General features: G+C 38.0%; 1 protein-coding gene across 1 annotated transcript in view; it reads right to left on the bottom strand.

Annotated features, from left to right (window-relative positions):
* The window catches only part of Thoc1 (THO complex 1), a 45862-nt gene that overhangs the window by 21078 nt on the left and 7727 nt on the right, over nucleotides 1-17057 (bottom strand). The window contains exons 4-11 of the mRNA XM_013014825.1: nucleotides 14898-14971; nucleotides 14741-14801; nucleotides 13704-13770; nucleotides 12476-12594; nucleotides 11622-11670; nucleotides 10956-11051; nucleotides 4980-5062; nucleotides 2881-2954 (exon numbers count right to left, since the gene is read on the bottom strand). Coding sequence (XP_012870279.1) covers nucleotides 2881-2954; nucleotides 4980-5062; nucleotides 10956-11051; nucleotides 11622-11670; nucleotides 12476-12594; nucleotides 13704-13770; nucleotides 14741-14801; nucleotides 14898-14971 — 623 coding nt within the window. The remainder of the gene's footprint in view (nucleotides 1-2880; nucleotides 2955-4979; nucleotides 5063-10955; nucleotides 11052-11621; nucleotides 11671-12475; nucleotides 12595-13703; nucleotides 13771-14740; nucleotides 14802-14897; nucleotides 14972-17057) is intronic.

Below are 17057 nucleotides of genomic sequence, written 5' to 3' on the forward strand. Positions count from 1 at the left end.
GCTTATGTGGTGCTGAGGAATTGAACCCAGGGCCTCATGCATGCAAGGCAAGCGCTCTACCACTGAGCCACCTTCCCAGCCCCATTGTTGCCTCCTCCTTTGTTTCCCCTTACCATCCCTGCCCTCCCATTCTCCTCCCCCCCCCAACAGACCTTTTGATTGTAGTACTGGGGTTTGAATTTAGGACCTCACTCTCTCACTTGGCCTTTTCTGCTCATGGCTGACATTCTATTATATGAGCCACACCTTCACTTCTGGTCTTTTGCTGGTTAATTAAAGAGAAGACCTTCTTGGATATGTCTGCCTGGGTGGGCTCCAAACTGAGATACATTAGGAAACTTTTTTTGGGGGGAGGGGAAGAGGGAGCAGAATGTTGGACCTGGAGCTTGAACTTAGGGCCTGGATGCTGTCCATGAGTTTTTCTGCACAAGGTTAGTGCTCTACCACTTGAGCTACTTTCTGGCTTTTTGGCATTTACTTGGAGGTTAAGAGTCTCATAGACTTTTCTGCCTGGGCTGGCTTCAAACAGCTATTCTTGGATCTCAGCCTCCTGAGTGGCTAGGATTACAGGTGTCAGCCACTGGCATCCAGCTAGGGAACTTTTACAGTTGAGGCACAAATGTTTTTAAAAAGCTACTTTCATGATGGTTATATTTTCCTTTGCTTTTCCTTCATAGCTAAATAAACTTCTTAAATGGTCTATAGTCCATACCATTACTTCATTATTTTCTACTCAAAAGTCATCTACTGCAATTTACCTTCCACTGTCACCATTCCATAGAAACTTTTACATTCCCTATTTATCCACACAAAGCATACTTAACTATTGAAGGTATTTGTAAATAATAAAAAATTAGAGGTGAGATTAACTATCTTAAATAGAATGTTTGAAGCCAGGTCTAGTTGACTGTGATTAAGTTCCAGCTAAGTAGATTTTTGAGGATGAGGCAAGAGAGTATCTAAGTTTGGGAATTCAGTTCAGCCTCTTCAACAAAGCAAAATTCAATTTCAACAACAACGAAAACCATAGATTGTCTTTTAAGTATTTTAGCAAAAATACTCTATAAAACTTGATTTTTTCAACTATTGAGATACTTTTACTAAGGCATTTGAACCAAATCTGAAATAGACTTCATACTGTAAGTAATCATGGGTAACGTGTCTTGTTCTGCAAACTACAATTCCAAGACTATGTAGTGAGATGGTTGCTTACTAAGTAATTTCCACATACTTTCTTCATTCATGCAGAAAAATAATGATTGCAAGAGACAGACAGCTGAGTGCTAGGTCCTATTTAAGGAACTTTTCTGCAGCTGGGATTAGTAAATAATCATAATCAAAATGTCTTTAGGGGCTTTGTTTACACTTTAGGCAACCCGTTACTTAAAATTCTACTACCTTAGCCCAGAGTTGTTCAGGCCAGACCCCAAAAACCTACTCCATCTATACTGTGCTTAAGTAAATAGGCCTCTAAAAAAATAGCAACTACAGCTAAATAACAGGTAGTTACTGGTCACTGAACAGATACTTCTTGAAGTGCTTTCCATTCTCTACTTGTAACATCAACAACTGTAACAATAATAACTAACAAATGCCTTATCAGATTACTTCTGACATTTTTCTCAAAAAACTATAGTGAGCATCTTTAAAAATTAAAACTGAATTGTAGGGAGCAATTAAGTTGCTCAAGGTCACAAGACTATGAAGTCTTCAGAATAAACTTGGAGGGCTGGGAAGGTGGCTCAGTGGTAGAGAGCTTGCCTTGCATGCATCAGGCCCTGGGTTCGATTCCTCAGCACCACTAAGCCAAAAAGAAAAAAAAAGCCAGAAGTGGTGCTGTGGCTCAAGTGGTAGAGCACTAGCCTTGAGCTGAAGAGCTGAGGGACAGTGCCCAGGCCCAGAGTTCAGGTCCCATGACTGGACCCCCCCCCCAAAAAAAAAAGAATAAACTTGGAGCCACATTACTTCTAAATGTTTAATTTGGGGATATGTGGTTGAATTTGAAATCTGAGATAGCTGGAATGAATTTCTCTGGGAAGACAGAGGAATCCCTTCTTGGTCTTTTAGCAGTAATAACAGAAATTCTTTTGATTACACCTGGAAGTGTACTAGTGAAAAAATTTTTCTTTATATCTTCCTTATCTTCCTCACTGCTTCCTACTAGTACTTTGAGGAAACTATTTGGAAAGAAGACTCAAGGCCTATAGAAGATGAGAAAAGACATAGTAGTAAGAGCAAAGACAAGAGACAGTGCAAAAGGAAGTTTTTTACCACTTCCATTTCATTGGAAGTCTATTACCCACAGGCAGCAGGGTCTACAAGTTTAATGGAAGGGAGAAGGGAAGGAATTCCTAAATACTAGGCACATGCATATGGCAGTCTAAGGAAACAATGAACTAGCTGGAAACCAACTGATACAGCCTATTAACGACACAGTATTTCTTACTTTTTGTCAGTCATGGGGCTTGAACTCTGGGCCTGGCCACTGTCCCCAAGCTCTTCAGCTCAAGGCAAATACTCTACCACTTGAGCCACAGCACCACTTACAGTTTTCTAGTGGCTACTTGGAGATAAGAGTCTCCAGGAACTTCCTGCCAGGCTGGCTTTGAACCGCGATCCTCAGATCTCAGCCTCCTGAGCAGCCAGAATTATAGGCATGAGCCACTGTTGCCCGACTTAGGATTTATTATTAGACATTAAAGTTTTATACACATAAAACTTTATATGAATATATACCTACATATGTATAGATACACACAAATATGTTAAATCTATAAGCTCTGTTTACTACCTCCTTGTTTATATCTTTAATATGGTATTTGATAGGTTACTAAAGAATTATATTTGTAAATTAAGAAATTTTAAGCTCTAAAAACTTACCAAGTAGTTGGAGCTTCATCATCTCCCATTTCACCTTCTTCTACATCCATTCCTTCCTCTCTATCCTCAGAGTGCTGAATTTAAAAAAATGGACAGCTTGTCATGAAGCAGCCAGAAGGTAAATGCTACAATATTAGGCCAATTACACTCTGAGAACCATTTAGAGATGTCTAGTTACAGTAACTATCCAGATCTATAATGTTTAAGTCAATGGGAATTCTATATGATAGGATCCAAGAACATACGAAAAGTATGACAAGAACATAACACAGTCTTAAGACTCAAACCAAGCCCATGGCTCACACCAGCTACTCAGGAGGCTGAGATCTGAGGATCATGGTTTGAAGCCAGTCCAGGCAGAAAAGTCCTCATGAGACTCTTATCTCCAATAAGCTACTCCAGAAAGCCAGAAGTGGAGCTGTAGCTCAGGTGGTAGAGTGTTAGTCTTCAGCACAAAGAGGCTCAGGGAGAGTGCCCAGACCCTGAGTTTGAGCCCTAGGACTAGTGGGGGCCGGGGGGAGTCTCAAACTAGTTATGTCTCAAAGCAAGGCCAAAAGATCCTCTCTAGTCTATAGTAAATGTTTTAGAAATATATACTAAGAGGCAATTCATTGAAGAAAACTTCCAGTCCACATATAAATTCTTTAACTTTGACAATAATCAAAGAAATGTAAAACAAAAAAACTTAATTTTCAAATATTTTTATCAATTAGGAAAGAGTTTAAAAAAATTCGTACTTTCCAGGATTGGTGCAAGGCTATGGAAAGTGGGCAGGTAGTCTATGTCAATAGTAGTAGTATAAATGCTAATAAGCATGAGGGTGTGGTCAAGTGGTAGAGTACCTACATAACAGTCCTTAAGTTCAAACCCTAACATAGCAAAATAAATAATAAATAAATGGGCATAGCCATTTTGAGAACTGGGTGACAGTTATGACAAAAGTTTCAAATAAGCAAGCCAGTAACTCTTGTCTGTAATCCTAGTTATCTACTTGAAAGTCTCAGATCTGAAGGATCACAGTTTAGCCTGGGGAGAAAAGTTTATGAGGCCTCTTGTCTGAACCCATCTCACTGGGTGTGATGATCCATGCATGTTATCCTAAGATAGGTGAGAAGACTAGGAAGACTGTGGTGTAGGTCAGCTAGGCAGAAAAATCGGTAAGACTCCATTTCAACAGAAAAAAGCTGGGTATTGTGGCATATACTTTTTATCCTAGCAGATAGTGGTCCAGGCACTTACCTAGATGGCACAAAAAGGGGCAAGAGGCATGGCTGAATGGAAGAGACTAACAACAAACCCCAGTATTGACAAAAGAATTACCTACATATTTTAGCAACAATATATACTATTCTCTGAAATGCTATGGACAATTTTTTACACTAGAGATTATCTAAGTGTCCACTGACATGGGATTTTGATATATCTATTAACAGATTTATCAAAGTTGGGTGCTGGTGGCTCATACCTATACTATTACTCAGGAAGCTGAGATCTGGGGATCCTGGTTTAAAACCAGCCCTAGCAGAAATATTGGAGGGCCTCATAACCAATTAACTAGCAAAGGGCTATAAATGGGGCCTGGAAGTAGAGTGCCATCTTTGAGTGAAAGAGATGAGTTCAAGCCCCAGTAATGCACAAACAATAAAAAAGACTTATCAAGGGTCATTAAGGAACTAGAGGTATGGCACATATAGCAGTGAGTAAGAAAAACAAACAAACAAAAACACGTGAAAGTGTAAGGGCCTGAGTTCAAACTCAAAAAAAAAAGTACATTAAATGTACATTAAAAAGACATTAAAGGGCAGATCTAAATTGTTGTAGAAATAACAGGTAAAAGAAAAAAATGAGCTAGGTGCTAGTAACTGGCACTTTAGCAACTCAGGAGGCTGAGATCTGAGTGAGGATTATGGTTAAAAGCCAGCCGGACAGGAAAAGTCTGTGAGGCTCTTATCACCAATTGTCCACCAAAAAGGTGGAAGAGCACTAGCCTTGAACAAAAAAGCTCAGGTATAGTGCACAGACTGTGAATTCAAGCCTGGGACCAGCACACACAAAATATTTTTTTATAAATATCTTTTGTAAGATTTTGTAAGTCTTACCTTCTGACCCAAGGTGCTTTCCTGCTCATTGGTATTGAAGACAGTAACATTTTCCAGGTTAAACTGACTCTGTAAGTTAAGTCCTATTAAAAAAAAAAATTCTTTCAATGCAAATCCACTGACACCTAAATCCAAAAAAATGAAATTCTAAATCTGTAATTTAGCAAAATATCAAGTCAGAAATATTCCACACTTGTACATAAATGATCACAATAGGCCATCTTATTTTCTTTTTGAGACAATCTTGCTGTGTAACTCAGGCTGGCCTTGCGCTATATAGTCCAGGTTAGTCTCAAACTCACCATTCTCTGGCCTCAGCCTCCTGAGTGCTGCAATTACAGACATGAGCTACCAAGAACAAATCCATGCAATGCAAAACAGAGCATTTATACTTTCACTAATAAATATAAATTATATCAATTGAACATGGTATTTAACAAATAAGTAAATATATTATAGTTAAATCTAATGAAAACCATGTTTCTTACTGTTAGAGAACTAATAAGAGTCTCTCCTTGAGACCCTTATAAGGAAGGATTGCAGTTTGAGGCCAGCCCAAGTAAAAAGATGGTAAGACCCTAGGGTAAAAACCAAGGTAGGTGTTGGCACATGCCAGTAACCTCTTGCAACCTGGAAGGTAGAGACTGTAAGATCAAAGTCTTGAGGTCAGCTAAGACAAAAACTGTGATGCCGTACTTGAAAAGTAAAGCAAAAAGTACTGGAGGCATGGCTCAAGTGGTATAGAGCTTACCTACATAGCTTTAACTTTTTTTTTTTCCCCCCATGATGGGGCTTGAACTCTGTGCCTGAATGCTGTCTCTCAGCTCTTAGCTCAAGGTTAGCACACTTGAGCCACAGCGCCACTTCCAGCCTTTTCTGTTTATGTGGTGCTCAGGAATTGAACCCAGAGCCTCATGCATGTGAGGCAAGCACTTTACCACTAAGCTTCCTTCACAGCCCTTATCTTTTAACTTCTTTGACAGTAAGAAGTGTGGTTTTCAGAAACTATATTTCATTAACTATATTTACTTATACCCTGCTGAACTGATGTAATTTATATTGCATTGTGATTTGTTCTTGTATAGTTATTGCATAAAAAGATTCATTTAAGCTGGAAGTGGTGGTTCATGTCTGTAATCCCAGCATTCAAGAGGCAAGGTCCTGAGTTCAAACCCTGGTGTTACAAAAAAAAATTCAACATTAAGCTAAACATGGCAGCAGACATTATTATTCGAATTATATGGGAGGTGAGGTAAAGGGATTGGAATTGAGGCCAACTTGGGCTACTTAGATGATGTTGGAAGGAAGGAAGGAAAGAAGAAAGAGGGGGAGGGAGGAAATGGGGAGAGGAGGGGAGAGAACAGGAAAGGGGAGGGAAATGGAACAATAAGTACAAAACAAAAAAATGACATTAATAGAAGGATTTACAAATAAGCACCAAGGCCCTATAGTGGTAATTATCCTGATATTTTAAAAGTATAAACAAGGTAAGTTGCTAATTCAATAGGAAAAGAATAGTTTTTCAAAAATTAGTGGTAAGACTGGTATCCATGCAAAGAACCTGAATCTCTACTTAATACCATATACAAATGAACTCAAAATGGATCACAGAGCTAAAATTCAGGAAAACATAGGAACAAAACTTTGTGACCTGGGGGGAGGGAGGATGGGAAGGGAAGGGAAGGGTAACAAAGGAGGAGGCTACAATGCTTGATAAGAAATGTACTCACTAGCTTGCCCACGTAATTGTAAACCCTCTGTACAGTATTTTCGCAATAAAAAACAAAAACAAAAAACTTTGTGACCTACGCTTAGAGAGTAGTTTAGATAAGACACCAAAAAAGCACAAGCAACAAAAGAAAATAGATAAATCTTAGCAAAATTTAAAACTTTTGTGGTATTAAGAGATCAAGAAAACAAACAGGTGGTAAGGAGCTGTAGCTTAATGTTAGGAGTGTGTGCTCAGGGTGGGGAAGGTGGCTCAGTGGTAGAGTGCTTGCCTTGAGCTAAAGAGCTGAGGGACAGCGCCCAGGCCTAGAGTTCAGGTCCCACAACCAACAACAACAAAAAAAGAGTGTGTGCTCAGCATGTTCCAGGACTTGGGTTCAATCCCCACAACCAGTAGGGACTGAACTCCCCACAGATATCTCCAGAAAATATTGAACATTTTGCATCTGTTAAGGGTCTATCTAGTGTCCAGAATATTAAATGAGTACAACAATAAAAATACAAATTACTTAAGTGGGAAAAGGATAGCAATCCATCTAAGAAAGAAATATAAATGGCCAATAAACATATAAAAATGTTTAATACAAATAGTTACTAGGGAAATGCAAATAAAAGCCATGAGATATCACTTTATACTGATGACAATAACCAAAAAGAGAGTAACAACAGGATGTGACAAAATTAGAACCTACGTGCATTACTACAGGACTGAGAACTGGTACAGTCTTGTTATAAAACAAATAGTTCTTCACACATTTAGAGTTACTGTGCCTCCCCTCTTAACACACACAATCTCTTCTTTCTTCAGGAAAAACTCAAACTTAAGTGTTAGCAAGTAAAGCATTTCTACTTTAAGTATATATCCAAAGGAAACATAGCATCCATACAAGCTGGGTGCTGGTGGCTCATGCCTATAATCCTACCTTCTCAGGAGGCTGAGATTTGAGAATTGAGCTTTGAAACCAGCCTGGACATTAAAGTTCATGAAACTGTTATCTCTAATTAACCACCAGAAAACTGAAGTGGTGCCAAAGTTGCTGAAAATGGAAGAGCACTAGCCTTGAGCAATAAAGCTTAAGGGACAGTGCTCAGGCCCTAAGTTTAAGCCCCACAACTGACAGAAAAAAAGCAAAACAAACAAACAAACAAAAACACCAAAAGACAAATCCACACAAAAACCTGTACACAAATGTTTATAGTCACATTACTCATAACAGTAAAAAAATGGAAACAATCCAATCTATCAAGTGGTAAATAATCAAAATCTAGTGTTATTTATAGCTATAGAATGTGGTATCATTTATAGAATGTGCTACCATTACAGAAAGGAATGAAGTAATGACACATGCTTTCACATAAAAACTTTGAAAATATGCTAAGTGAAAGAAGGTATCCACAAAAGAACACATCTTGTATTATCCTAATTATGTTACATGCCCAGAATAGAAAAATGTTGTTAGAATTAATTTAAGCATCGGTGGTAGAGCACCTGCCCAGTTAAGTATATATAAGGTTATGAGTTCAAACCCTAGTACTGTCAAAAGAAAAGAAAATTAACAAGTTGACTAATGGTTGCTTAGGACTTGAGGAAGAAAGTAAGGACTGATGTGAATGGGGAATGACAACTAACAAATATAGATTTCTTTTTCTTTTTTTACTCTCCCTCTCGCTTTTCCCCTCTCTCTTTCTCCCATGGCATTGGGAAACATGGACACACAGAGCTTGCAAACATTACTAGGGAATAAGAAACTAAAATGTTTAACAGTAGACTAATAAAAAGTTCTCCTGAAAATGAAAGATATGACATAATAACTAAAATAAAAAAATTCCTGCTGGGTGCCAGTTGCTCACACCTGTAATCCTAGCTACTCAGGAGGCTGAGATCTGAGGATCATGGTTCAGAGCCACACCGGGCAGGAAAGTCCATGAGACTCTTATCTCTAATGAACCACCACAAACGAAGTGGCACTGTAGCTGAAGTGGTAGAGTCCTAGCCTTGAGCTGAAGAGCTGAGGGACAGCGTTCAGGCCCAGAGTTCAAGCCCCACGACTGACACCCCCCCCCAAAAAAAAAATCCTTTGCCAGCAGATGATTAACAACAGCTGAAAAAGTAGATACCTGGAAAACAGTTAAAAAATTACTTCAAAATGTCATGGAGAGAGACCATTAGATTTTTTTTTAATTATAAAGAAAAAGTGACAATAGTGATACAATATATACTTAATCAGACATTTAAGAAGAGAAAAAAATATACACATTTAAAGAGATAATGGCTAAACTTTTTACAAATTAAGACCCTATAGACTTAGATGTCCACAATTCTAAACATAATAAAAAGGCCATGTATAGATTCATAGTAAAACTAAAGAAAACCAAAGAAAAAAGAAAATTTTAGATCAGAGAAAAAAATGTATAGTTGTCCTCAAAAAAGTCAAGAGATCTGTAGCTACTCAGAAAGTGAAATCTAATAACTGCAGTTCAAAAATAGCGAGACAGGATAATCTGTGAGACTCATATTTCCAATTAACCACACATACACAAGCCAGAAGTGGAGCTGGGGCTCAAGTAGTAGAGTGCTATCCTTGAGCAAAAAAGCTTGGGAAAGCAGCCAGGCCCTGAGTTCAGGCCCCAGTACTGCCACTAAAACAAAAACAAAAAACAAAACAAAACAAAACCCTAGTGATGAACACACAATTTTAAAGATTATATCTGACAAGCCAAAATCTTTTATTTAGTGCTTAGAACTGTAAGTTTACCAGAACCATTTTACAAGAAAAAAAGAGAAATAAAGATTTTCAGGCATCAGATCTGTGCTAAAGTCTAAGGAAATATTATCAGAGATGGAAAGTTATAAATACAAAAGTGGGTCTATATTAATCCTGAGTATATAAAACAAATAGGAAAGAAAAAACAGCCTATGTATGGTATGACAAAAACAGAGCGCATATAACTCATTACAAGCATATACTATAAGTCCAACTACCGGCAAGCACTGTTGTAAGCTCTTTATGTATTTTAATTTATTTATCCTTACAAGAATATATAAAGCAGATGGTTCCTAGTCTTGTTATTTTTTTTTTTGTTGGTCATGGAACTTGAACTCTGGGCTTGGGTACTGTCCCTCAGCTCTTCAGCCAAAGGTGAGTGCTCTATCACTAGAACCACAGTGCAACTTCTGGTTTTCTGGTTGTTTATTGGAGATAAGAGTTTCTCGGAGGGCTGGGAAGGTGGCTCAGTGGTAGAGTGCTTGCCTTGCATGCCTGAGGCCCTGGGTTTGATTTTTTAGCACCACATAAGCAGGGGAAAAAAAAGCCGCAAGTGGTGCTGTGGCTCAAGTGGTATAGTGCTAGCCTTGAGCTGAAGAGCTGAGGGACAGTGCCCAGGCCCAGAGTTCAGGCCCCACAACCAGACCAAAAAAAAAAAAAAAAAGAGTTTCACGGACTTTCCTGCCCGGGCTGGCTTTGAACCTCGATCCTCAGATCTCAGCCTCCTGAGTAGCTAGGATCACAGATGTGAGCCACCAGCGCCTGTCCCTAGTCTTGTATTAAGGCAGGGAAAATTGAAGTAAAGAAATATTAAAATCTGGTGTAAACAATCTGCAGACAGGAAAGGTTATGAAAAACTGGCCGTGTTCCATTTCTGAAACTGGACAACAGTGGTTATATAAAGTTTGTAGTTTTCATAATTATTATACTCTACATTTGCTTTACATATCTTTCCATAAGTATATTTCACAAAAATTTGTAAGAAAAAAATCAAATGAGAGGAAGTACCTATGGCTAAACAGTAGTGATTGAAGGAAAAAGTAGCAACAGAAAAACTGAGTTACATTATAAAATGAAATATAGACAGGCTAGTTCATATATACATATTTCAGTATGATTAAATTGCATATTAATAAGCTTTGAATTTAAAAAAATCAATGATCAAGGATTATTTATACAAAAGAAGTAACAATTTCTATGCCATCTTTCAGTTTTCTACAATCATTTTTCTTATTATGATACATTTTGATCTTAAGAACTGAAAAAATAATTCCTGAAAAGAACTTAATGTATAAACACTTACCTGACTTTGGCGTGGGGGAGTACAGAGGGGGAGATGGGAAGGGATGGGAAGGGGAAACAAAGGAGGAGGAAACAATGCTTGATAAGAAATGTACTCATTACCTTGCCCATGTAATTGTAACCCCTCTGTACGGTATTTTCACAATAAAAACAAAACAAAACAAAACAAAAACCCACTTACCTGACTTTTCAGATAGAGGAAAAAGTCTGGCCAAAAAGAGTTGAATTCGTCCACAGAAGACTGTATTCTGGGACTTTGATAATCTTCTTAAGAGATCTATTAATGTATGGGAATGAATGTTACATAGAAAAGATCATTCTATAGTTATTATAATAACACATAAATTTCTTAACCAGTTTGTACAAATATTTTCTTAAAATAATGGTTCTCAAAACTACTATAAATTAGGAACAAAGTAAGTGCAATATGGAAGATGAATTTTACTGAATCTAAAAAACTTTTCTTGAGTTTGCACCTAGAAAATGAATAGTCTAAAGCAAATGATCAATTTTTGTTTGTTTTCCTTTTGTTGTGTGTACTCAAGGCCTCATCTTTGCTTGCTCAGCCGGTGCTGTACTACTTAAATCATGTTTTCAGCCCTGGAGATAGAGTCTCTCAGACTTTCCTGCGCAGGCTAGTTTAGAACTGCAACCCACCAGATCATAAACTCCTGAGTAGGTAGGTTACAAGTGTGAATACCAGTACCCACCTAATTTTAAGAAATGAGAATATTATTTATTTAGTAAATTATCTTTAAAACATTAATAATACTAGTATTTAATAAACCTGTTTGGGGCTACATTTACATTTTTTTTAAAAAAATCACTTTTTAACTGAATTACTTACCATTGCACATACGTAGTAAATAATTTTTCCCAGCAGAATAGAATGTATTCTGAAATTAAGACAAAAATTACTATCCTTCAGTTCTCACACTTTTTAATATAAACTACAACTAAGGTATTAAAGAACACTAACATACACGGAGAATCTACTGTGCTACTTTTCCCTTTTTTTTTTTGAGTTAAGAACATTTAAATGAAATAAAATAAGTAAATAGTATGATTTTGAGTAACCTGTTTCCATCTGACTTCTTTACATTTTTAAATCCAGGGTCTTACTATGCAGCCTAGGCTGGTCTAGGACTCAGTATCTTCCTACTTGTGGCTCCTGAGTACTGGGACTGTAGTATACCATCAGGCCTGGCCTGAAGTATTTTTTCAAGTTAATTTTTACTGCTCAAATCTACACTTCAAATTTTTCTTTTCTTTTTTTTTTTGTCAGTCGTGGGGCTTAACTCTGGGCCTGAGCGCTGTCCCTCAGCTCTTCAGCTCAAGGCAAGCGCTCTACCACTTGAGCTACAGCGCCACTTCCGGTTTTCTGGTGGTTTATTGGAGATAGAAGTCTGACGGTCTTTCCTGCCTGGGCTGGCTTTGAACTGCGATCCTCAGATCTCAGCCTCCTGAGTAGCTAGGATTACAGGCATGAGCCACCAGCGCCCGACTTACACTTCAAATTTTTCTCTACAAAAGGTTATTTGTCTCTCCCCCCAAATCACAGTATGTAATAACTCTTTTACAGAAACAAAGTTTTTGACAACTCACAATATTAAAAATGTCAGAACCCCCCCCTCCACTATCTTCAGAGCTCTAGATCAACACAGAGATAATGATGGCAGAAAAAGAAACTAAAGCACTTACTGATTTCCAAGTAGCAACATTTTTTTCCACAAAAGTGAATATCGTATCACATTGGTCCAAAGGAAGACAATCCAAAACATCTCCCAACAACACAAAAGGTGTAGATGCAGTACAAATACCTTCAAGTGAGGCACAATTTAAAAGTTTAAACTATAGAGTAAAACAGCCTATGAAAAATAATTTTTAAGAATAGCCTTAAGAGGCATACAGTCATACATACCTATTTAAAAGGACAAGAAATAAAAGCAACCTAAAAAGCTCCAAATGGGACACACTTAGGTAATTTCTGATATGTGCACTCAATAAGCATGATGATACCATTAAATGTGTGTGTATGCCCATCCTGGGACTTGAATTCAAGGCCTAGGCACTGTCCTTGAGCTTTTGTGTTCAAGGTTAGCAGTTTACCACTTGAGCTCCCAGCTCTACTTCCAACTTTTTGGTGGTTAGTTGGAGGTCAGGGTCTCATGGATTTTCCTGTATAAACTGGCTTCAAACTGTGATAGCAAGGATTACAAAGGATTACCTCCTCACAGATAGAGAATACACCTTATTCATTAACCAGTCTTCAAGTCTTAGCTTATTACCAGGCACTGGTACCATGACCATGAGAAAGAATAGTAAATACTCAAAATATTTACTGATAGGATGATATAACTGGAGAAGAAAGTACCAAAATGAGTAATGGGTAACAGAGAAGTAAGTGCAAACTAATTTGATAAGAGCTAAATTCTTGGCAAAGGTGGGAGTCAGGCAGAACTTAAAAATGAACAACTTGTGTATGGGAATGGGGCGAAAAACTGGGAGAGTGCGAGGAAAGGGGTGACACTGTCTAAAAAGAAATGTACTCTTTACCTGACTTAAGTAACTGTAACCCCTCTGTACATCACCTTTATAACAGAAAAAAAAAAAAGGCAGAAAACCCAAAAATAAAACGAAAAAAAAGAACAAGGGGTTGGGGACATAGCTCAGTGGTGGAGCATGTGTGAAGCCATGGGTTTGATCCTCAGCAGCACCACATACACAAAAAGTAAGATTAAAGAAAAATAAGAATAGGGCAGGTAATGTGGCTTAGTGGTAGACTGCTTGCCTAGCATGCATAAGGCCCAGAGTTTGATTCCTTGGTACCACATGAGCAATAAATAAAAGGAAAAACAACCATTAAAAACTTCAAAAAAAATCAAGAATAAGACTCAGAGAGGTATACAGAGAAGTTTAAACCACTTACCTTCAGTTACTCCCCCAATAGCAAGAGAGATAATAGCTAAAACATTTTCACATGATGAATGATTTATCTACCAACAGAAGAGAAATAATTTAATTTAGATGAGTTCAGACTACCTTGGTAACAATCAAAACATGTTCTTTAACATTTAATTGTTACACAAGAGATTTCTTATAGAAGATACAGTTTTCTTCTAAAATGAATATATGTAGAAATATGTCAATAAGCATGTGGTTCAATTAAAATCCAATAGTCTCAGGGAAATGGATACATTAGCAAGACTAAGTCCATAAGGCTATAACTCAAATTAGAAGCACAAAGCAAAATAGGATCTGAATACTGACATTAATACTGATGCATCAATTAATATATTTGACAAATGTCTGAGAGGAGGAAGATAGTGCTTAATCATTATTGAACATTCATTATGTTGTTTTGTACTAAAAGAATGGCATTTCCCTCATAATCGAAAAGTTCCTAAGGCTGAAAAATACAAAGTATTATGACTATGAGAAAAGAATCTAGCTCTTAAAGTCAACATACATGATAAAAAAATCAGCTGCTGAAAAATGTCCTTTCATTTGGGAGTCCCACTCATGGCAAATAAATGCAGATTCTTTATCATTAGACCAAATTTCTTTACCAAGAAAGGAACCCTTACTGATGAGGAAAGAAGGATGATAGAGGAAAGTGAAGGAATGGAAGTCTAGACATTCCTAAGTTGAATGTCCTTTGATTCAATCTTTTATGTCAGTACAGGATATGCAACTCCTTGTACAGCAAACAGAGAGATTTACCTTCAGCTCTCTAGTTTTTGCTTATTAAGATTACATGTCAATTTTTCTTATGTCCAAATGTTTACACTGCACCTGTGCTTAATTATGATCTAATTCTTACTCTGAAGATCAAGTCAGCTTTCACAAGGCAGCTAGTAAAAAAAATGTCATATTTGAATATACATTCTAATGATAAAAGCAATCATCTAATAAGAGTTTATTAATGTGTCAGCAAAACTGTAACCAGGGGAAAAATATACTTACAATTTCTTCTTCTAGAACACCTCTGAAAGCCTGGTCAAGGGTACATTTTTTTTCATTTTCACTATTAAAAACAAAAGACATGTCATTTTTCTTAAACAGCTCAGTGTAAGTATATAAATATTTAGGCAAGTACTTTTCACAGACAATAATATCTTACCTGCCAGGTAACTGGCTGAAGGTATTCAACAATGGCTTGATATTTTTGTTGTTTAAGGCCTCTCTGGTAGATTTCTATAAAAGCAAAAATGACCAATTGGAGAGGTTTTGCTTATTGTTTACTGAAAAATGTACTATTCTTCAAAAGTTGGTCTAATTAAGAAATATTTATGAGGGGGAAGGGAATCACTTGCCAGTCATTCTCAACAGCTCTTATTTCAAATGACACTTAATGATACAGATCCTTATCACTTTAAATCAGGGAAGTTTCTTTCTTTTTCTTTTTTTGGACAGTCCTAGGGCCTGTGCGCTGCTCCTGAGCCTCTCTGTACTCAAGGCTAGTGCTCTACCACTTGAGCCACAGCACTGCTTTCAACCTTTTCTGTTTATGTGGTACTGAGGAATTAACCCAAGGCTTCATGCAGCCTAGGCAGGCACTCTACCACTAAGCCACCTTCCAAGCACGTAAGTCAGGGAAGTTTCTAACTAGACTTTTCATTTTAGGTTTTCCCTTGTGTCATCTTATACATGCTAGTGTTTTACTGGGTGCTGGTGGCTCATACTTATAATCCCAGCTACTTTGGAGGCCAAGATCTGAGGATCCCAATGTGAAGCTGGCCAATTAACCAGCAAAATGACAGATTGAAAGTGTGGCTCAAATGGTAGAGCACTAGCTATGAGTGGAAAAGCTAAACAAAAGAATAAGGCACCAAGGGCTGGGAATGTGGCTTACTGGTTGAGTGTTTGTGTAGCATGCATGAAGCTCTGAGTTCAATTCCTCAGTACCACATAGACAGAAAAGGCCAGAAGTGGTGCTGTGACTCAAGTGGTAGAGTGCTAGCCGTGAGCAAAAGAAGCTCAGGTATAGTGCCCAGGACCTGAGTTCAGTCCAGGACTGCCAAAACAAAAACAGAGAGATATGAAAATATTTTGGCCAGATGCTGGTGGCTCATGCCTGTAATCCTAACTACTCAGGAGGCTGAGATCTGAGGATCATGGTTCGAAGCCATGGCATAAAAGTCCCTGTGAGCCTCTTATCTCCAATTAACCACACAAAAACCTGTGTGGCTCAAGTGGTAAAGCATGACCCTCAAGCACAAAGAGGCTCAGGGACAGTGAGTTCAAGCCCTAGAACCAACCCAGGAGAGGGGAAAAACACTTTGATATGTCTCCTTATTTACACAGTTTGGTTCTGAAATTTTATCGCTCCCCCATCATCTTGGATGTTATCTCATTGAATTTACTCAACCTTATTCATGCACTACTCACTAACACATACCTCCACTAAAGGCTGACCATTTTTCACCATTTCTTATCATGCTTGTTCTAGTGTAGCTATATACTCATACTGTTCTTCCCATCTGTCCATCCAAATTCAATATATTTTTTCTGCACCATTTCAAGTCCTACCCCTGAAGATATCTTCTCTAGCAGTCTCTAACAAATAGTAAGCTATGAATGAATATCTGCTGATTAAAACCGGTCATAACTTAAACACAAAAACAGAGTGAAGTCAACCATTTGTTATAAATTTACCTATTTGGAAAGTCATTATATTGCCTCATAAAGGAGTTAGATCTATACAGTGAATGTCCACTCCAGGATTAGCCTTTGGAGCCTGAGAAATATAAGACCTATCTTTACCTCCTTAAGCTTCTCTTTCCTCACCAGTTAAATAAGAGGGTTGCTGGGGGCTCAGAAATGGAGGGACAAAGGGTGAAGAAATGCAGCAGTGGTTCTCATTAGACACTATATTGAAAATGCACTACACAGCTTTGTGGGTGGGGGACAGGAGAGAAAAACTGGGAGAGCAAAGGTGTGACATTGTCCAAAAAGAAATGTATTCATGTGGCAAGGAATGTGGCTTAATGGTAGACTGCTAGTCTAACATGCATGAGGCCCTGGGTTCCACTCCTTGGTACCACATAATCACAAAAAATAAATAAAATTATTTTTTAAAAGAATTACATTTTGGGGGCTGGGAAGGTGGCTCAGTGGCAGAGCGCTTGCCTTGCATGAGGCCCTGGGTTCAATTCCTCAGCACCACATAAGCAAAAAGAAAAAAGCCAGAAGTGGCGCTGTGGATCAAGTGGTAGAGCGCTAGCCTTGAGCTGAAGAGCTGAGGGACAGTGCCCAGGCCCAGAGTTCAGGCCCCACAACC

The sequence above is a fragment of the Dipodomys ordii genome, unplaced genomic scaffold (genome assembly GCF_000151885.1).
Source record: "Dipodomys ordii isolate 6190 unplaced genomic scaffold, Dord_2.0 Scaffold25, whole genome shotgun sequence".
Lineage (NCBI taxonomy): Eukaryota > Metazoa > Chordata > Mammalia > Rodentia > Heteromyidae > Dipodomys > Dipodomys ordii.